Source organism: Oncorhynchus clarkii, chromosome 23, assembly GCF_045791955.1.
Source record: "Oncorhynchus clarkii lewisi isolate Uvic-CL-2024 chromosome 23, UVic_Ocla_1.0, whole genome shotgun sequence".
Taxonomy (NCBI): Eukaryota; Metazoa; Chordata; class Actinopteri; order Salmoniformes; family Salmonidae; genus Oncorhynchus; species Oncorhynchus clarkii.
In genome coordinates, this window is record NC_092169.1 from 25,446,944 (window position 1) to 25,470,000 (window position 23,057).

At 42.4% G+C, this 23,057-nt stretch overlaps 1 protein-coding gene across 2 annotated transcripts in view; it reads left to right on the plus strand.

Annotated features, from left to right (window-relative positions):
* The first annotated feature begins 15,507 nt into the window (after positions 1–15,507).
* The window catches only part of LOC139381665 (secreted frizzled-related protein 5), a 31,563-nt gene continuing 24,013 nt past the window's right edge, over positions 15,508–23,057 (plus strand). The window contains exons 1-2 of one of the 2 annotated variants that reach the window (XM_071125351.1): positions 15,508–16,377; positions 16,561–16,591. In XM_071125351.1, coding sequence (XP_070981452.1) covers positions 16,003–16,377; positions 16,561–16,591 — 406 coding nt within the window. In that variant the 5' untranslated portion in view covers positions 15,508–16,002. Of the gene's footprint in view, positions 16,592–23,057 lie in introns of both variants that reach the window. The other variant, XM_071125350.1, reaches the window with a different exon arrangement.

Genomic DNA, 23,057 nt, shown 5'->3' on the forward strand with positions numbered 1-23,057 from the left:
TCACCGTCTCAATGACCCTGTATGGCTCTACAACACACACCTCTCCCTGCTCCTGCTTCACCTGGCTGCTAATGACATCGGAAGCACAACAGAGAAAGAGAGAAAGGGAAAGAGAAAGAGAGGGGAATGGATATGGTTGACATTTTTATAACACAGGGGGATTGAAAGATACATTTTCTTCATAAAGCGGAAAAAGGGAAGAGAAGGAGTTCAGCTATTCAGATTCCTAGTTAGAGCCTTTCCAAAGAGAGTTCTGTGAATACCGACACTAACCTTAATTCGACCTACATGATTGGTAGTGCAGAAGCTTAGAGATAGCACGAGCAAGAGAGAGCAAGATAGTGAGAAATACAGAGATGGGGAGAGAGATTGAGGGGGAGAGAGGGGGAGAGAGGGGAGAGAGCGAGAGAGAGCGAGAGGGAAAGAACGAGAGAGAGCAAGGGGGAGAGAGTGAGAGGGGGAGAGAACAAGGGGGAGGGAGAGAGAGAGAGATTGGCTACAGGTTGTTAGATAAAATGTGTATATTTGCTCTTCTGTGCCTTGTAACTATGTTACTGTGCTGGGAAAACTGTGAGTCAGGTGAGAAGAGTCCTGACAAGATTAATGATGGTTTAAAACGTCACAGCTGCTTATCATCTCCTATAAGACAAGGGAATACAGAGGCAGAGAAAGGGAGAGGGAAGAGGGAAAGAGGGAGGGAAGGAGGGAGAGAGATAGCATCCATGTGGTGAAACAGGGATGAAGAGTTTAAGCCAATCCTGATGAGCCAAAGTGTGTCTGAGAGTGTGTCTCAAAGTTTATCTCGAAGTGTATTCCTCAGATTTGTCTAAAAGTGTATGTGGAATATGTGAATGGTCTGTGCCTTCAGGTTTTATATTGTAGCTTAAACACAGCTGGATAAGACGGAGATAACAGATTTAGAAAGGACACACTTTTTCATAGACACCCACTGTAAAACACACATCCCAGCCGTGTGAATTTTATCACCATGGTTAAACTCTGAGACAAAATGTTGACAGATAGTCACAGCTCTAAGTAAGGAAGCCAGTCCTTTCATTTCCACGTCACTATCTGTTATTAAAAGAACTGCAGGCAAACAGTGATGACCATTTCCAATTGGTGTGTGTGTGTGTGTGTGTGTGTGTGTGTGTGTGTGTGTGTGTGTGTGTGTGTGTGTGTGTGTGTGTGTGTGTGTGTGTGTGTGTGTGTGTATGTGTGTGTGTGTGTGTGTGTGTGTGTGTGTGTGTGTGTGTGCGTGTGTGCACAACAAGCTCTTACAGTCTTCACTGCAGAATTAGACGTTCATTGAAGTGTTTTTGTTGCTTCTGCTGCTCTGTATCGTTCCATTTCTCCAAACGTCAAATTTCAAAGTTAAGAGTTAAGTTTAGGCATTCATTCCGAATGGTAAAGCTAAGGGTTCATGTTTAGATAGGGTTAAAATAAAATAAAACAGCAACCTTCTGATCCAGAATCCATCCACCACCCCTGTAAACAATACCTTAGCAAAACTCAAATCCTACTTGATGGTAATAGTGCTTACTATTGCCTCTAGTGGTCGGTTTTAAACGCATTTCCTGATGTCCTCAGGACATGGATAGACATCCAATTTTGATGTCAATCTTGAACGTTCAGGCTGATGTGCATCCTTGCATGGATGTTTGTATATGCCATTTTGTTCCTTGGGGCAGAGCAAAGTGTGTGTGTGTGTGTGTGTGTGTGTGTGTGTGTGTGTGTGTGTGTGTGTGTGTGTGTGTGTGTGTGTGTGTGTGTGTGTGTGTGTGTGTGTGTGTGTGTGTGTGTGTGTGTGTGTGTGTGTGTGTGTGTGTGTGTGTGGTAGTGTCAACACGTCAGAGGAAGTGTCACGTAACCCAAAGCTATTTACTGAAAGTGGACCACCTGCTCTCTCTCTCTCTCTCTCACACGCACACACACACACACACACACACACACACACACACACACACACACACACACACACACACACACTAATTGGAAATGGTCACTCACACATACTTACACTGACACCCCAACACACACACACACACGGTAACACAGGCACCCATGCATACTGACGGCACACACACACACACACACACACACACACACACACACTCCTAGCTGGGTTTAGGCAATCTCTCTTTCTCTGATCTGTCTCTTTACATAGGCTCCATGACGCTGATCCATTCTCAATGGCCTTTTTACACAGCCACCCTCTGATTGGACAAACTCGAGCCAAACGTGAGGGCCGCGCCTCCAGTGGACAGGTCCACGAGTGGGAGTGCCTGAGTTTGTGCGTGAGTGTGTGTGATTTTGTGTGTGTGTGTGTACCTTTTGAACCCTTCTTGGTGGCCTAAACTCTTCTTATGCCAAGAAAGTGTGTGTGTGAGAGAGAGAGAGAGAGAGAGAGAGAGAGAGAGAGAGAGAGAGCGAGATAGAGCAAATGAGAGAGATAGCGCAAATGAGAGAGCGAGAAGGAGAGAGCAAATGAGAGAACGAGAGAGAGAGCAAATGAGAGAGAGCTGTGAAAAGTAGTATAAATGGTTGGCTGCCTGCTCTTCTGTCCGCTGTCCAGTGTGACAGATAGCAGGGTTTATCACCGTCTCAATGTGTGGTGAGAAAATTCTCCTACATGATTTCATCACATTTTAACAAGTACATGCAACAGTCACTCCTCGAGAGAGACTTCAGCATAGAGCAGGCGTTCCCAAACTGGGGTACGCGTACCCCCAGGAGTACGCGCAATGCCGTCGGGGTACGCCAAATCAAAATGTGATTCACTTTTTTTTTTTAAGTATACATTCTTCACATTTTCAAACAGTCCATTTATATAGGTTGACTCTGTCCATAGAACAACAATCAGTCGTATATTGCACAAATCTGGCCTTTATGGAAGAGTGGCAAGAAGAAAGCCATTTCTTAAAGATATCCATAAAAAGTGTTGTTTAAAGTTTGCCACAAGCCACCTGGGAGACACACCAAACATGTGGAAGAAGGTGCTCTGGTCAGATGAAACCAAAATTGAACTTTTTGGCAACAATGCAAAACGTTATGTTTGGCGTAAAAGCAACACAGCTGAACACACCATCCCCACTGTCAAACATGGTGGTGGCAGCATCATGGGTTGGGCCTGCTTTTCCTCAGCAGGGACAGGGAAGATGGTTAAAATTGATGGGAAGATGGATGGAGCCAAATACAGGACCATTCTGGAAGAAAACCTGATGGAGTCTGCAAAAGACTTGAGACTGGGACAGAGATTGGTCTTCCAACAAGACAATGATCCAAAACATAAAGCAAAATCTACAATGGAATGGTTCAAAAATAAACATATCCAGGTGTTAGAATGGCCAAGTCAAAGTCCAGACCTGAATCCAATCGAGAATCTGTGGAAAGAACTAAAAACTGCTGTTCACAAATGCTCTCCATCCAACCTCACTGAGCTCGAGCTGTTTTGCAAGGAGGAATGGGAAAAAATGTCAGTCTCTCGATGTGCAAAACTGATAGAGACATACCCCAAGCGACTTACAGCTGTAATCGCAGCAAAAGGAGGCGCTACAAAGTATTAACTTAAGGGGGCTGAATAATTTTGCACCCCCAATTTTTCAGTTTTTGATTTGTTAAAAAAGTTTGAAATATCCAATAAATGTCGTTCCACTTCATGATTGTGTCCCACAAATAAAGTTTTACATGTAAGATGGTTAAATAAAGAGCAAAAGTATTGATTATTATTTGTGCCCTGGTCCTATAAGAACTCTTTGACTTCCCACGAGCCAGGTTGTGTCAAAAACTCACACTCATTCTTATGTTTAATAAATGTATCGTATAGTGTGTGTGTGGTAGGCTTACAATGATGGCAAAAAACAACATTTGAGAGTGCGTTGACCCTGGTGCTAGAGTGGATACGCAGGTGGAGGTTGAACGTTTGAAGCGGGAACCACTGGTAGGGAGTCAAAGCAATGAGAGTGGAGAACATCGAAATGTTGAATCAACTCAAGTAAATGCTGGATTTAACTGTGAAACCCACACATTTGTCAGGCAGTGGGTGACGTGTGTGTGTGTGTGTGTGTGTGTGTGTGTGTGTGTGCGTGTGTGTGTGTATGCGTGCGTGCGTTTCAGGATCAGAATCTTTACCGTCTCACTGTATGGACTGACTGACCTCACACTGTCTGCTAATGAGGTTAAAGTTTACAGAAAAACAATATAAATGACTTTTCCATTGGCACATACAGTGTATTTTTCAGAGAGTTGAGCTAAACAGATATTTCATATTTTAAAAGGGATATTTGAACTGAATATTGTTTTGCAGTGTAATACTAGTGGAGAAGCCGTTACTCTTGTTTTGAAAGCTCTGCCAGCTAATCCCTATTGTAGCTGTTTGAGGTGTGTGTGTGTGTGTGTGTGTGTGTGTGTGTGTGTGTGTGTGTGTGTGTGTGTGTGTGTGTGTGTGTGTTTGTGAAAGCATTTTCAAACCACACTGAATATCTGGCCTTTTTAATGCTGCCTGGACCTTTAATCTCTAATTCTTCCTCCAATCACAAAGCAGGAAACTCCGGCACATGAGGCTGAGTGGCCAATAGTAGAGAAAGACATAGATGAGGGAAAATAACATGAAGACAGCTATTTATGAGTGATCACTATACAATGCACATTGGATACCTCCTTCCTTGTCAATAACTAATGGAAATGTACAAAGACTTGAATGTGATCCTCAGTGTTTTCTCAAAATACTTTTGTCGGAGATGCTGGATTAGAAATAAAAAATACAATCACAAATCTCAATGCAAATCTCAGCACAAGCAGTATAGACTACTGTAACACAGTTGTTCATTTCTCTTTTTTACATCGTCTCTATGTGTGTGTGTGTTTTCGTGTGTGTGTGTGTGTGTGTGTGTGTGTGTGTATGAGTGTGTGAGTGCATTCCAGCGTGTGTAAATGTGTTTTCTGACACCATCTGCCTACCTTATCAGTAGAGAATAATGTCTCCCGACCATTAGCTCCTACATTGGCTCCTAATATTGATTAGCTCTGGTTCAAAGATCAGAAGGCCTCTCTCAATCAGTATAATTAGCCAATCTAGACAGAGTGTGGAGAGATGGAGTACATGAAGGTGTGGAGGAGTGGCACAACGGATCAATGAAGGAGTGGAGGAATGGAGAGAGGGGTGTATGAAGGGGTGGAACTGGTGAAGTGTAGACCAACTAGAAGCACTAAGTATTGCACCAAGGTCCTCTGTTTGGAAGCTACATTGAGTTACACTGCTCAGGAAGGTTCAGAATAAAAATAATTCACAACAAGATTGAATCAGACAGATGGAGATAAATACTAAACTTGTATTCAGATATCTTTATGTCAACATATCTTCCATCGAACTTACTCTCAAATACAATCCTTGTGCAAACACATTTCCCAAAATGTAACTGTGTATTTGGCAAATAAAACATGCATGAATTTCCATTGGGTCTTCTTTCAGTGGACCCTATAGTTTGCCATAATTTCACATATTTTTACTATAGTTCAGAATCAACACTCATCATAGAGCTAAGTGACTGTTTACTCTGCTGGCAGAGACTGTTTCCCATTATATCCTTCTGCAATGTCTCAACACACGAGCAAGGTAGCAACTCAGCAGGGACTTTAACTACGGCTTTGACAGATAATGGTGGAAGTTGGAACGTTCTCAAATCTATTTTCTACAATAAATATTATTGTCAGTGTTATAATGTGTTATGATGTGTTATAATCCCTTGTGATATCTGATAAGAAACTGTAGATTTGAACTAAAAAAGGTGCATACTCTCACTTCTTACTTGAAGTTTGATAAACATTGGACATAATTTTGCATTTATGCTATATCACAGTACATATTAAAGTCAGTGCCATCCAGCCTCTTATAATGTAGCAATCGACTCGGACTAAAACAATATCTGTGGACCTCTCATATAACAACAATCACGCAACACTAACAATATCTGCCAATCCATTATTGGCTTATCTGTTTAACTGTACAGGTCGACCTGTTTTATAGTTGTAGACGTGTGTCTCATAGTTGTGGTCTGTGGGGAGAACAATGCAGCTAGTGACAGTAGTCCTGGTGAATTTCTCCTGGTTATCATCACATAATGATATGTCATAAACCAACCATCAATGGTGTAAAGTACTTCGTTTTAGGGGTTATCTGAACTGTACTTTACTATTTATGCTTTTGACAACTTTAACTTTCACTCCACTACATTCCTAAAGAAAATTATGTACTTTTTACTCAGTACATTTTCCCCGACACCCAAAAATACTTGTTACATTTTGAATGCTTAGCAGGACAGAAATGGTCCAAATCAGACACAATTCAAGAGAACATCCCTGGTCATCGCTACTGCCTCTGATCTGGCGGACTCACTAAACACAAACGCTTTATTTCCGAATGACTTCTGAGTGTTGGAGTGTGCCACTGGCTATCCGTAATTAAAAAAACATCAACAATGGTGCCATCTGGTTTACTTGATATAAGGAATTTTAAATAATTTATACTTTTACTTTGATAGTTAAGTACATTTTTGCAATTACATTTACTTTTGATACTTAAGTACATTTAAAACCAAATACATTTACTCAAATAGTATTTTACTGGGTGACTTTCACTTTTCCTTGAGTCATTTCCTATTATGGTATCTGTACTTTTACTCAAGTATGACAATTGGGTACTTTTCCACCACTACCAACCATCACATGATCACATAATATCCTTAGCTTGTTTCACATCACCCTGAAACAGGAGAAATGTAGATGTGTTTACAGCAGTGCTGGAAGTCATTCCAGAATAAAGTAAAATAGAGTAAAAACCCTATAAAATGCTCATCTTTTTAATGTATTCTTTAATCCCATTTAGCTGTTGAAGAAAACAGCAGCTATTCTTCCTGGGGTCGACATAAAACATAGAACATGAAAAAATACACCTCACTAATGGACAAGAGCAGCAACACAAACTAAACTAAACTTAGAACACTATGACTAAAGAACAATACGTCTATTTTAATGTCAAACATTCAATAATAATGTGTGTGCGTGTGCGTGTGTGTGTGTGTGTCTCTTTACAGTGTGTGTTGTTCCTTGCGGTGTTGTTTTATCATTTCAGTTTTGGACTTGAGGACTGCGAAGAGACCACTGATTGACATTTTTCCTCTGTGTACATTTCAGGGTCTGACATGCTGTTCTGATTTGGACCAGCTGCAGCTTTTCTACATCCTTTTTTGCAGCACCTGACCATAGTCAAGATGCTCCAAAACCAGAGCTTGCAGGATTTGTATCCGAAATACAACTGCGAGCAGCAATGAACGGGGTTCACAGGATGACAGAAAGGACACAAAGAACACAAGATCAGTTGGATAACAAAGCAAGCACTCTATAATGTAGCAACTACCATTAAGCATTAGCTTTACATAGTCAAAAGAGTTTCCTTAGTTTTTAAGGTATCAATGACAAACTTTACATGGTTTATCATGGTAATGTCTTTGATGACCCAAAATAGTTTCATGTTGATAGGCCATTATGGAGGGAAATTACAAAGGATTTAAATGGACACGTAAAATCTGATTTCCTGATTTATCAATAACTCAATAACCATCTCTTAAAACCTCTTAGGGCTAGGGGGCAGTGTTCGGAAGTTCAGATAAACTGTCTGTTACTCAGGCCCAGAAGCTAGGATATGCATATTGGTAGCATTTGATAGAAAACACCCTGAAGGTTCTAAAACTGTTAAAATAATGTATGTGAGTATAACAGAACTAATATTGCAGGTGAAAACCTGAGAAAAATCCATCTAGAAATGTTTTTTTTTTGTCTATGGGAAATACACATAAATAGCTCCCAGATTGCAGTTCCTATGGCTTCCACTAGATGTCAACAGTCTTTAGAAAGAGTTTCAGGCTTGTTTTTTGAAAAATTAGCTAGAATTTGTAGTTTATCAAGGTGGCTTTCATTTTGACTGTGGTCTTGTGGCCCGCATGGATGAGGGCGCAAACCTCGTTATTTATCTCCGGTATTGAACATACTACATTCCGTCTTAAATTTGATCGTTTATTTACATATTAGGGTACCTGGGGATTGATTAGAAACATTGTTTGACATGTTTGGACAAAGTTTTTTGGTAACTTTTGGGATTCCTTTGTATGCATGTTGAACTAGTGGAACGGGTGGATTTCTGAATCAAACGCGCCAGCTAAACTGACTTTTTTTGGGATATAAAGAAGGACTTTATCGAACAAAACAACCATTTGTTGTGTAGCTGGGACCCTTGGGACGCATCTGCTAGTTTGGAAAATGTTTTTAATACTTTTGTGTGTCCTCAAATAATCGCATGGTATGCTTTCGCCATAAAACATTTTTGAAAGCTTTAAATGATGTAGGACACTGTTCATGAAGGTTTAATATTACAATTTTGTCATTTGAATTTGGCGCGCTCCAGCTTCACCGGATGTTGTCGATTTTGATTCCGTTAACGGGATCCGTGCGCTAATAACCAATCTCTTAGCTTTTCTCAAACTAAGTTAAGAGATGTATCATGGGCCGAATTGGTGTAATTTTGACCTCATGAGAATTCATTTTTCAAAGGTTTTCCAAAATGTCCAAGATATAGGAAAATCTATCCTGACAGACCTTATGGGTCCTTGAGGCAAAATAATTTCAGCATGAGCAAAAACACCTCTAGGTCAAACTAGACGGTCGATATGCGGGTTTATGTGAGACTGCTTATATCAGTGCCACTTATAGCTCAACCGGTGCCATTATTTTTGACCAAGTTACTCATGGCCTTTAGTTTGTGCCAAATTTGAATAAAAAGCTACCAGTATATGCTTAAGTTATTTGACCATGTCAAGGAAAAAAAAAGTGATCCAAGAATTAAGTAATTTTATGAATATAACTAATGAATATAACATACTAGAGGACATAGAAGGCACTGTATGTGGGTATGTGTGGGTGTATAGGGTGAGTGTAGTTGTGATGGAAGATGGGGTGTGTGTTTTTATGATTGGAAAAGTGTGGTGAGTTAAGTGAGTGAAAAAGGAAAATGGTTTAAATTTTGTGCAGATAGAGGATATACATTTCAAAATAAATTGCAAATATAGTCTATTTATTTCCTTTCATGATGGACCGGTCCCCAACCCTGTACCTTAGAAACCCACCTGAGCGACCCACACACAAAGGAGAAGTCCTTATCTGTTTTATAGGCCTACTGCAAGTAGCTTATATGCATCCAAGACAGAAAGATAAATGCGGTCAGAGACTCACTAAAGCAGTACCGCCCTCTCAAGAGTCTGAGCCTGCCTGGCAGTGTTGGTCCTACAAAGCCAAAGCCCCCGTGTGGGTGAGCATAATATACAAGGAATTTCTCAAAGCTGCTAACGAGAACCTTGATGACCTTGTCCCTAGCCGGTGGGAATTCCGGTGGAGACCCCCACCAAGGTAGTGGCAGTGCTGGCAACACTAGCTGCAGTAACCCATGGGGAGGGGGACACACTCGGACAATCAGAGAGGGGGCAAATTATTTTGGATCTGCCGGCACAAAATAATCGAAAGGTCTGACTGCTCAGAGATGCTTGGGAAAATGGTCACAACGGTGGACCAGCGTGTGTGTGTTTCAGGGGAAAGGGGTGTATCTGAGCTCCATCAGCTAGGACTTGACATTAGTTAAGTAACTCTCCCCATTCTTGAAATGTTTTACATGCCTTCTCAAACAGCTACAACTGTATATGCATTCGCACATCAAGTCTTCTCTTGAGTTGGGCTCAGGGATGGAACAACTGTTGAACACCTGAGCTTGTGGTTGTTTTGGGGGGAAGGGTGGGGAGAGTGTGTGTATGTCCCCCACATCTGTTGCTAAGGGGTAATGATGTTAGGGAAAGTATTGGATGAATCACATTTGTAATGCCAGTTATAGGTAAGAATCCTTTGTATGAAGTGCTTACATTATTATGTGTATTATTCATTAATTGTGTAAATAACTTTTTAATAATAAAAAAAATTACAAAAAATAACAGTACAGAATACAATCGAGGAGATGGAGTTGGAAATGCTTTTGGCTTTTAATCTGCTTCTGTCCCTAACATCATTACGCCTTAGCAACAGATATGGGGTACATACACACACTCCTCTGAATGGCACCGGAGGGTTGCCATTTTACAGACTCCATTTTACAAACTTGTGTGTTTTTTCACATAGGTTTTTACTGATTTTGTACATAATGTTGCTGCTACCATCTCTTATGACTAAAAAAATAGTTCCTGGATATCAGAACAGAGATTACTGCTTCTCCAAATCTGGTCATTAGCATGAAGTAAAGATGGAAATATAGGGAGCGGAGATCGTCGGCAAGTGGGTAACCCGCCTCTACCATATGTTCTATTGGCCAACGTGCAATCACTGGAGAATAAACTGGATGATCTCAGTTCAAAACTATACTACCAATGGGACATTAAAAACTGTAATATCTTATGTTTCACCAAGTCGTGGCTGAACAACGACAGGGATAATATATAGTTGGCTGGGTTTTCTGTGCATTGGCGGGACAGAACAGCTACGTCTGGTAAGACGAGGAGTGGGGGTGTGTCTATTTGTCAACAATAGCTGGTGGGCAATGTCTAATATTAAGGAAATCTGGAGGTATTGCTCATCTGAGGTAGAGTACCTCATGAGCTATAGACCACACTATATTCTTCGGAGCCATCTATTTAACAACACAAACCGATACTGGCACTAAGACCGCACTCAACGAGCTGTGTAAGGCTATAAGCAACCAAGAAAATGTTCATCAAGAAGTGGGGCTCCTAGTAGCCGGGGACTTTAATACAGACAAACTTAAATCCATTTGACCTAATTTCTACCAGCATGTCAAATGTGCAACCAGAGAAGAAAAAAACTCAAGACCACCTTTACTCCACACACAGAGACGTGTAAAAAGTTACGTTACAGGACTCTTTTGCTAGCACAGACTGGAATATGTTCCAGGATTCATCCAATGGCATTGAGGAATATACCACCTCAGTCACCAGCTTCATCAATAAGTGCATCGATGACATTGTCCCTACAGTGACCGTAGGTACATATCACAATAAGAAGCCATGGATTACAGGCAACATCCACACTGAGCTAAAGGCTAGAGCTGCAGCATTAAAGGACCGGGACGCAAATCTGGACACTTATAAGAAATCCCGCTATACCCTCAGATGAACCATCAAACATGCAAAGCATCAATACAGGACTAAGATTAAGATGGAATTTTACTACACTGCCTCTGACGCTCGTCCGATGTGGCAGGGCTTGCAAACTATTACGGACTACAAAGGGAAACCCAGCCACGAGCTGCCCAGTGACGCGAGCATACCAGATGAACTAAATGCCTTTAATGCTAGCTTCGGGGCAAGCAACACTGAAGCATGCATGAGAGTACCAACTGTTCCAGACGACTGTGTGATCATGCTCTCCGTAGCCGATCTGAGAAAGACCTTTAAACAGGTCAACATTCACAAGGCTGTGGGGCCAGACGGATTACCAGGACATGTACTCAGAGAATGCGCGGATCAACTGGTAAGTGCATTCTCTGATATTTTCACCCTTTTCCTGACTGAGTCTGGAAACAGCCTCCTCCCTATAGACAGCCTATAGGGAGGAGGTCAGAGACCTGGCAGTGTGGTGGCAGTGCAACAACCTCTCCCTCAATGTGAGCAAGACAAAGGAGCTGATCGTGAACTACAGAAAAAGGATGGCCGAACACGCCCCCATTCACATCGATGGCGACTACGGGCTGCTGGCCTACTAGAGTTCCTCTGTCCAGTGTCTGTGTTCTTTTGCACATCATAATATTTTATTTTTATAGGCCAGTCTGAGATATGGCTTTTTCTTCGCAACTCTGGCTGGAAGGCCAGCATCCCGGAGTCGCCTCTTCACTGTTCACTGTTGATGTTAACCCCTTATTTTTGACTCTACACAGTGCCCATTTATATTACACTTACATTAATGTTTTCAACTGGTACTGGGGGACCTTCAGAAGAGTTCCAAGATGCTTGTGGGGGTTGTAGAGCAATACGGAGAACACTATCGTGTTTGTGTGAGTCTCATCTTTCCATAATGGGGTGGTTTGTAATAGTAATAGTTTGTAGGCCAAACCATTCGGACACTACATATGATTTTGTGAGAAAGTCTGATACCTTTCACCGCAGATGCGGAAGTGCGACATAGGCAGATGGCGTAGATTGAGATGCATCCAATGCAAAAAAATATTACTAGCTTAAACTGACAGATTTTTATGGGGATTTTTTACTTACGCTAATTAGATTTCCACGGGGCAGAAGGAGAGAGGATCCCAAATGAGTAAAGGTGTAGAAAAGCATGATACTAGCTTAACACGGAATGCACTGGGATGGAGTCAGACAGCTCTTTTTCTGGTTTCTTATGAAGCCTAGAGACTGAATATGGTAGCATGGATGTGTGTAACACTGCTTGGCCCCTCGACACTGCCGCAAACAGCCAATAGCTGTAATAGTCAGCGGCTCATGAGTTTGCAGACTCTGAGGTGCTTGGTCTAGAATGGGACATAAAGTCCCTTCCATTTTAGTAACAAGGAACACCGGCTGTCCCGGGTCTTCGACATAGGAACCATTTGGAATTACATGCTTCTGGAATCGAGAGGATATTTTCTCCCTCAAAATGGGCACTGAGGCCACTGGACCTCAATTTGATGACGCTGCAGAAGTTTGTGGGACACACAACAAATTGTAGCCTGTACCCTGATGTCAATGTTCACAGGGAGACACTGCGCATGCACACCATTGGTTGGAGCAGATAGCGAGACTCCCGTGAAGTGCCATCTGAAGGGGCTGGACGCCGCCTTGTGAACTGGGAGTGATTGGTTCTTCTTCCATTTCCACCACCTTTAACAACCGTGTGTCTGAACATGGGGAACACTTTTTATCGAACTCACATGCAGGAGACATGCAGGTGCCAAGGTTTCCCTAAAGCCCGGCCCACTCTGGGTACACTGGCTCCGGCGATCAGTGACGTATTCCAATTGGCAGTGCCACTTGGGGGTACTGTTGTCACAATGAGTCTCCCTCGGTTTAGGTTTAGGCTGTAAGATGGGTTCCGGGAACCGGTTGGCACCCAGCACTGGACCACACGACTCTGCTGCCAACAACTAATCGCCTATAGAGCCCATAATCTGTACCTCATATGGACTAGTGAGCTACAGGCAGGAATCACAGTAATGTTTTTGTGGAGAGGCACACTGGTCACTCAGACCCTTGCCAAGGCCCCTTGTTCCAGGAGTTACCCCAGGGACTGAACATAGGCTAAACAAGAGAGCTACCTCAGAAACTCCACCGTGGGGATGCAGTGCTCATTTGGCTAGCCCGGTCTCAAAACTTCACATTGGACGGATCACTGAGATGGGACCAGACCCTTCATCAATAAGTCTGGGAAGAGAGGCAAGCAGTGCTTGACCGAGGCTGACACAGGCGGCGGGGTGTACCCACCAAACCTGGCCGCCCTCTCTCTTTGAGTAGCCTCCTGTAATCGGCGACAGAGCACACAGGAGTCGGGTTGGGTGCGAGCAGACAAGGCAGACAAGACATTTGCTCAGACCACCCAATCCATCTCCTCTTCCAGCGCCTCGGTCCCAGCCGATACTGGCATCCGGGAAGGGAACGTTGTCATCGGTAATTCCAAGCTTCCTCAAGAATGCTTACACGTCTTTCCAGGACGTTGGTACACAGTATGTGGCAATGCGCACATGGACTGGTTCGAGTGAGGGCCGCCGAAGCATGCTCCAAGCCAAGACACAGTACACATAGCATAGACTGTGAGTATCTTTCAGAGAAATGCTATAACCACATGACTGGCAGCATGATCTCCACCCTATTGCACCTATTGCACCAGCAAATTGAAGAATAATTAATTGTTTGTGATTAGAAACTTATGAGAACAAGCACAACCTTCAACACACAATGTTGTGGGGGTGAGCACAATCTAGCACTAAGAGACAGTTTAGTTAGCACAACATAATTGTTTGTTTAAGTAGTGTGAATTGTTCCTCTTCACTCCAAGGTGAAGAGCAGAATAATTGAATGAATGAATCTGAGTCTCAGGCTTATCACCTGTGGAAGGTGGGGCTTCCAGCAAGCCACCAAATTCATTGGCCTTGTCAGGTGTGATTGTAGATCCTTCAACCGATGTCGTGAGAGTGCAACTCCCCATAGTATGTTATACCGAAGTTGACTGACTGAAAGGTAGGCTTTGCTGTGAACCCCTATTTATAGTATTTTCACCAGTTTTAGCATGCAAAGAACATGCAAACTCAAATCCACTAAAATGTGTCTGATTGAAGCCCCTTTCCCAATCTCTAACCCTGCTTTATTGTGGTATTTGCAGAGTGTCTGGACAGTGACATGAGCCCATATGTTCTGGCAGCGGGGAGGTTTCAGCAAAGTTGTATGGACGCTGGGTTAATTGCTGTGTGTGTGTTTGACCCCCCTAATTAGTGGACATAACTCTAAAATCCATTGGTACTTTCTTTGTCCACCCAATATGGTGACTCAACAGAATTTGAAGAATGTGTAGAACACTGAAAAATCACCTAATTGAGGGCATCCATATGAATCCAACACACCAGTCCACCCACTAAGTTAGAGTGCTTTGAATGAGAGATGAATGAGAATTGGATTCATTTTGATGCTATTCCTGGGCCCCTCTGTGTGTTGTGTGTGTCAGTGTTACTGATGGAAAGAGACAGAAAGGCAGCGCTCCTCTATTCAACACCACCACATTAGCATATCTCACAGAGTGTAACCAAACGACCTAGCCACCTGTAGCTGCTGTAGCCTGCCTGACTCTCAATATAGTGCAAAAACATTTCACTGCCACCCCACTCTGTGTGTGTGTGTGTGTGTGTGTGTGTGTGTGTGTGTGTGTGTGTGTGTGTGTGTGTGTGTGTGTGTGTGTGTGTGTGTGTGTGTGTGTGTGTGTGTGTGTGTGTGTGTGTGTGTGTGTGTGTGTGTGAGAGAGAGAGAGAGAGAGAGCAGGGAGAGTAGAAAAGTCTCGACACATTGGGCTTTCCTTCTCTCTCACTTCTTACTCTCCCTCTCCTATCTCTCCTGCTTTCTCTCGTTCTCCCTCTCGCTCTCCCTCTACCTCTATAACTCTCCTTCTTTATCTGTCTATCTCTCTCTCTCCACAGCACACAAACACACACACACTTGGGCACACTTACTGCTACTCTCTCTCTGCCTCAGGGAGTGTCTACCAGAGAGGGTGATGAGGGGGGAGAATCTCATCCCCCTTCAGGACCTCCCCCTGGTCTCTGATTGGTTGAGGTAGCACTGTGTGAGGCCTGTGATAAGCTGAGCCAGAGCTGTGTGGGGCCAGTGGGAGGGAGAGTGTTCTGGGAGTCTGCTAGGGGACCTGACAGAATACAGGGAGAAACTATCCCACTAGCTGATATACTGTAGCTGCTCCACACACACTGCTAGACACAGACAGAGAGAGAAGGAGAGAGGTGGAGGCAGAGACAGAGGAAGAGACAGCTGTGGAGTGAGATAGAGAGAACTGCAGGAAGAGAGTAAGAGAGAGATAGAGAGATTTAGAATTTGACAGACAGAGAATTAGACAGAGGGAAAGGAGGCACACACAGCACTCACCCTCCACTGACCCCTCGTCTTACCCTCGACTCTACCTTATCTCCCCACTTACAACAACCTGAGGCAGAGACACACAGCTCTACCAGCGCAGAGATGAGATGACTGGACACACACTAACACACACATTTTCTCTCTGTTGAAAGAAGACCAGAATACACACTTTCTTTTTGTTTTCTGTCTCAGCTCCTGCTCTCGTTCTTGGCCAGGAAAAAAGGATTACAGTTTATTTCTTCAGCACAGTCTTTATTCTCCAAAATCCCCGAGTCACGTTGGACAATTTGGATACGTTCCTCTTTTCTTTCTCCCTCCAAGAGCACAGAGCAACATGGCACAGGGACAAAATAACCACAGCAACAGCAGGCAACAGCGGGCACAACTACTCACTAACCCCTTCTCCACCATGGCACTGTCCCTCTCCATGTCCTTCTTCCTCCTCCTCCTCTTCCTCACCTCCCCTGCCTCGACCGCCGACGAATACGACTACTACAGCTGGCAATCAGACAACTTCCACAACGGTCGTTTCTACACAAAGCAGCCGCAGTGTGTGGACATCCCCGCCGATTTACGCCTCTGTCACAACGTGGGCTACAAGAAGATGCGCCTCCCCAACCTGCTGGACCACGAGACCATGCCGGAGGTCAAACAGCAGGCGGGTAGCTGGGTGCCGCTCCTCGCCAAGCGGTGCCACGCAGATACACAGGTGTTCCTGTGTTCCCTTTTTGCCCCGGTGTGTCTGGACAGGCCCATCTACCCGTGTCGCTCGCTGTGCGAGGCCGTGAGGGATAGCTGTGCCCCAGTTATGGAAACCTACGGGTTCCCTTGGCCAGAGATGTTGACCTGTGATAAGTTTCCTATTGATAATGATCTGTGTATCCCCATGCAGTTTTCTGGGAACCAGGCCACCCCGGCTCCAGGTAAGATCAAACACACACTTATTCACAACCTTATTTTTTCTTGCATGTTTAGAGACTGTATGCTGACTTGTGTAAAAGATTGCCCCTAAATGACATGGTAATTGTCCCTTCCCTATAGTAATAACTTGTTTAGTTGACTGTTTGTCAGGTTGAATGTTGTTTGTGCCTCCACACATCACACTGGCTCTAGATGGGAGAGAGCCCAAACCCCAATGCAGGTTAACTCTTACTCCTGCTTCAGAGCTTTGAACAGAAGATATGGTAGAACAGGATTTACGTTTCATTTTAAGTAATGGAAGGAATAATCTTTGGATAGGAAAGAACAAACCACTGAAACAATTTTGATAGTTATAGATATAAATATACACCTTTTAAGTCAATGTAACTGCTATAAGATATACTGTAGCTGGGGAAGGAAGTATAGTGATGTTCCAGATTAGATATCAGAATGAATTATATTCCATTAGGTCAGCTAATATGCAAGTCAGTGTTTCTTCTACTGTATGTGAAAGCTGGAAATAATAGATAGACCACAATGAAATGTCCATGTGTTCAATATAACTTCTACTATAAAACAGAGTGACATTAAAGAAAGACCAAGGGAACGATTTCATGTCAAATATTTCAACGATTTATTGTTATTGCAATGGCAGAGATTAAAATAAAAGTTACTGTAGACCAAGGGAAACATTTTCAGTTTGTGTATCAGACTACAGTAGAACTGCTAGTGTGTGTAAAAAATTAAATGAAGAACAAGTTGACAGTTTCAGACTGATCTCAGTGACAGCAGCTTTTCAGATAAACCCTTATACCAGGCACAGTCTAAGGCTATTCCTGAATCTCTGAAAACACTTTCAGAGATTCTGCCTTCAGCATGCTTTTAACTCTCGGAGTAGGTTTATTCTGGGTCAGGGACCCTAAACTTAAATGTGCTTCCAAACAAATTCTCAGTTAAAACAAGAAAAGAAGAAAATATCAAAATCAGATGCTGATTGAAACCATGTTTGTCTTTTAATATTTGAACTGATTTTAGTTACATTCTTGAACATTTCTTGAACATTATCAGTGACTGGGCTGATCAGGGAGCTATTCTATAAGAAAATCTTAATAAAATCACAAAACAAACTATGTAACAGACCCGTAGAATTCATGCAAAGTAGGGTTAACTATTCTTCACAATGATATAACATGAAATATAAGATGTTACATGTACATGCAGTAAGTGATGAATAGATTATCATCATTCATAATGTTAATGTCAACATGGTCTCGTTAGTATATGTAAAAATAGTGATATTTAACCATTTGAGACATATTTTAATTGCAGTGACATATTAGTTATATTTTTGCTAATGTAACACAGAAAATTGCATTAAATCTCATATGTTATGAGTGATGTGCTGACAACAGACAGTGAGTCTAGTGAGAAACTAGCCAGGAATAGATTAAGCACAGAGAGACAGGGAGCGTGGAGGGCTCTCTGGCTACGACTCGAGTGCAGGACAGAGAAATACACACTTTTCCCAAATCAACTACTGTATGACCCCTGATGTGTGAGTTTGTGTGTGTGTGAAACTTAGAGTGAGAGTGTGTGTGTGTGTGCACAGCAACTAGCTAGAGAAAAAGAGAAAGATAGAGGAGAAAGAAGAGAAGAGAAAGAAAGACTGTGAGAGAGAGAGAGAGAGAGAGAGAGAGAGAGAGAGAGAGAGAGAGAGAGAGAGAGAGAGACTGTGTGTGAGAGAGTCAATGTGAGTCTAGAGTCTATAGAATGTGAAGGGGACACTCTCCTCTGTGTCTCTGTTGTCCAAGCCTGCTCTGTCTTTTGTCTGGGCGGCCAGTTAGACAGCCAATTAACTAGCCAACTAATTACTGAGGGCGAATTAGTCTACAGAGAGAAAAGGAGAGACGGAGGGAGGGGGGCAGTTAGAGAGGGAGAAGGGGGTGTAAGAGAGAGAATGAGGGAGAAAAGGAGAGAGAAAAAGAGGGAGGTGAGAGAGTGATGGAAAGAAGGAGAGAACGAGTGGGCTTTAGAGAGAGAATGAAAAAGGGGAAAGAGAGTTTAGTGAGAGAGGGGAGGTTGTGAGGGAAGTAAAGTGAAAGAAAAAAGTAAAGAAAAGAGAGTGGTTCCCTTCCAGTTTCAATGAGGATGGGAAAGAGAACGTTTCATTCATTCATTCATTTATGTTTTGTTTTGTACTTTGCTACCCAGGTTGGTCAATTTAGAACCAGGGCCCAGATTCACAAAACAAAGAATAAGAAGTTCATAAGATAGTTCTTAAGTGCAATTCCTCAACAATATCTTAAGATTTGATGATTTTCTTACAAACTTCTCAAATATCTTCTTACAAATCTTTTTAAGATGTTTGTTGCTAGGCAACCATTTTAACTAGATATCTAGCTAGCAATGCTAGCAATCATGCTAGCATATTTCTTACAGAGATTACTGTTGTAAAACATGTTCTTGGGTTTAAAATAGTCAACACTGAAACTTTCAGCTGAAGTTTGTGAGTGAATTAAACATCTTTGCTTTCATGAGATTTGTTTATCACTGCCCTGAGTTTAAGACAAGGGTTTATCTATCTTGAAATTAAGAACATTTCCAAGAACTTTATTTTCAAGAATCAAATTTCTTCTTTACTTTTTGCTTAAGGATAAACATAAGAACCTTTTTGAGGAATAGCAACATTGCTTATCTTTCTTCATAAGTCTATAGTTAAGGAGAAAATGGCAGTTAATAAGAAATGTCTTCTTAAAAAGGTTTTGTGAATCTGGGCCCAGGTTTTCACCTACAGTGCACCATCTCAGGCAATATGAATAGAATCGGTCTATGTAATACTAGAATCCTTCTGGTTCTATGCTTCAGACTGAACAATCTATTTAAAAGAGTACAAAGACAAGAAACTGGCTTAATAGAGTCAGACAAACTTGGCCGAGAAGGACAATGTAAAGTGTGGATAGGGGAAGGATGAAAGAGACATATGGCCGACTTAATCTAGGAAAACAGTGTCAGTTTTAATCAGTCTGAACTCTGAATGATAACATAAGTCTGCAAACCTTTCATGTTTCATCAGGAAATATGAAGTGTTCAGGGAAAACTCATCCAGCAAGTGTCTACGAACACACACACACACACACACACACACACACACACACACACACACACACACACACACACACACACACACACACAAAGACGCAGACACATTTGCCAAGCGTAAATCTCAAATGCTCCACTCTAACAGGATGGAGACACAAACCGGGAGCCATATTCATTTAAAAGCTGTAACCAGGTTTCCAGAAAAAAGTCAAAAATGCATTTTGTTCTTGAAATCGTAGTTTTTTTTATGACACTGACCCTGTGATCAGTGTTTTAAAAAATGCATTAATCCGAACATAACAGAGTAAAATATTTATGTAAAGCGTTTATTTTATTTGTACCAATATTTGGGTATTTCGAAAGCAGCATATGTTGTAATATCACATTGTGTGCTTGGACTTTGCAACTGTATTGTAACTATTTGACCATGAACAAGTCATTGAAATTAAATGTACACTCTGAAGTAACCTATATATTATCATTTGAATAGATAAACATGTGGTTTTCCATATAAAAAGATAAAGTTCAGGTACAATTCATGCCGTCTACTTTCCAAGGACCATGTAAAAGAGTGAGTTATGGCTCTGGGAAGTGAATATGTCACATAGTTGATTCTAGTCCTATAAAAACACAACATATATTTTCATAATGGAATATGATCTGCATCCAAAATGGCACCCTATTCTCCATATCGTGCATGTTTTTTTCAAAATCAGTGCACTACATATGGAATAGGGTGCTATTTGGAACACACTTCTCTCCTCTGCATGAGCTCAATGAAAAAGCTTTTATGAATCTCTGTCTTCCAATGCTATCAAATGCCTTCTTTTCACACCGCGTGTGTGTGTGTGTTTGAGTGTGTGTGTGTTTGAGTGTGTGTGTGTTTGAGTGTGTGTGTGTGTGTGTTTGAGTGTGTGTGTGTGTGTGTGTGTGTGTGTGTGTGTGTGTGTGTGTGTATGTGTGTGTGTGTCTTTGTGTGTGTGTGTGTCTGTGTCTTTGTTTGTGTGTGTGTGTGTGTGTGTGTTTGAGTGTGTGTGTGTGTGTGTGTGTGTGTGTGTGTGTGTGTATGTGTGTGTGTGTCTTTGTGTGTGTGTGTGTCTTTGTTTGTGTGTGTGTGTGTGTGTGTGTGTGTGCGCGCGTGCGTGCGTGTGTGTGCCTGTGTGTGTGTGTGTGTGTGTGTGTGTGTGTGTGCGCGTGCGTGAGTGTGTGTGTATGTGCCTGCGTGTGTGTGTGTGCGTGCGTGCGTGTGTGTGTGTGTGTGTGCCTGCGTGCGTGCGTGTGTGCGTGTGTGTGTGTGTGTGTTCAAACAGATTGAACCTTTATCAGTTCTAGCCTGGCGGGTTAGAGGCTGCTGACATGCTGTTAAGATCCAGAGCTTCTCTGATGTACCGGCTCCATGTCCTGAGAGCCTGATACTACACCTAACCCTGCAACGTTTCAGACACACCATAATAATCCTTCTAACACACAACTGCTACGAAACTCCTCTAAAGACGCAATCTACACTAAAAGAACATACAGTATAAACGCAACATGTAAAGTGTTGGTCCCATGTTTCATGAGCTGAAACCAAATATTCCAGAAATGTCGTATAAGCACAAAAAGCTTATTTCTCGCAAATATTGTGCACAAATTAGTTTACATCCCTGTTAGTGAGCATTTCTCTTTTGACAAGTTAATCCATCCACCTTACTGACAGGTGTGGCATGTCAAGAAGCTGATTAAACAGCATGATCATTACACAAGTGCACCTCGTGCTGGGAGCTATAAGAGGCCGCTCTAAAATGTGCAGTTTTGTCAAACAACACAATGCCACATATGTCTCAAGTTTAGAGGAAATATGCATTTGGCATGCTGACTGCAGGAATGTCCACCAGAGCTGTTGCCAGAGAATTAGATGTTCCTTTCTCTAACATAAGCCACCTCCAACATTGTTTTAGAGAATTTAGCATTACGTCCAACCGGCCTCACAACTGTAGACCACGTATTTGGCATGTGTGGGTGCGTGGTTTGCCGATGTCAACGTTGTGAACAGAGTGCCCCATGGTGGTCGGTGGGGTTATGGTATTGTCAGGAATAAGCTACGGAAAATGGAAAAAAATTGCATTTTATCGAGGGCCATTTGAATGCCGAGATCCTGAGGCCCAATGTCGTACCATTCATCCGCCTCCATCACCTCATGTTTCTGCATGATAATGCATGTCCATGTCTCAAGGATCTGTACGCAATTCCTGGAAGCTGAAAATGTCACAGTTCTTTCATGGCCTGCATACTCACCAGACATGTCACCTATTGAGCATGTTCGGGATGCTCTGGATAGACGTATGCCAATATCTAGCAACTTCGCACAGCCATTGAAGAGGAGTAGGGAAACATTCCACTTGCCACAATCAAAAGCCTGATCAACTCTATGCGAAGGAGATGTGTTGTGCTGCATGAGGCAAATGGTGGTCACACCAGATACTGACTGGTTTTCTGATCCACGCCCCTACCTTTTTTTAAGGTATCTGTGACCAACAACTGCATACAGTATCTGTATTCCCAGTCATTTGAAATTCATAGATTTGGGCCTAATGAATTTATTTCTATTGACTGATTTCTTTATATGAACTGTAAAACTCAGTAAAATCTTTGAAATGTTTTGCCCAACGGTGAAGTCACAATTTTTCCAACATGGTAGAGTACCAGCTTAGAGGTATCTCATACATACACTACTTGGTCTGGTCTAGGGATGCCCCCGATAGTATCTGGAGAACTGAGGGGGAACTTCAGAGTTTTAAAATCTAAGCACATAAACAGGTGGCCTTAATGGAACAAATCAAAGCACATTATTTATATTTTTAGGTAGTGATTATTTGTTCAACTTTTTTCTCATAGCCTCTGTTCCTCTACTCAGAGCTCTAAAATCTCTTCAAAGTGTAATGAATGGTTGGTCTTTAGAAACCTCTAGATCATTCTTCCCTGTATCGTCTTTCTGACTTTTTATCACTCAGAGGGATCTCTCCTGTCTGTCTGCAAGAACCAGATACCAGCTATTCTGCAATTGCATGATATAGCACAGCTACACACACACACACACACACACACACACACAAACACACACGCACGCACGCACGCATACATGTTCATTCACACATACATGTGCACGTTCATTCAAAGTGACACGCACATACAAACACACACGTACACACACATACACAAGAGAAAAGGGAAGAGTGAGGAAAGACAGAGAGAGAGCGACAGAGAGAGACAGGAAAGATAGATAGAGAGAGGAAAGAGAGAGCAAGAGAAAGAGGGAAAGGGAACACAGTTAGGGAGCTGGTGTAGAAACTAGCACAACAGAGTTAGATTCACTTTCCACCTCTCGCT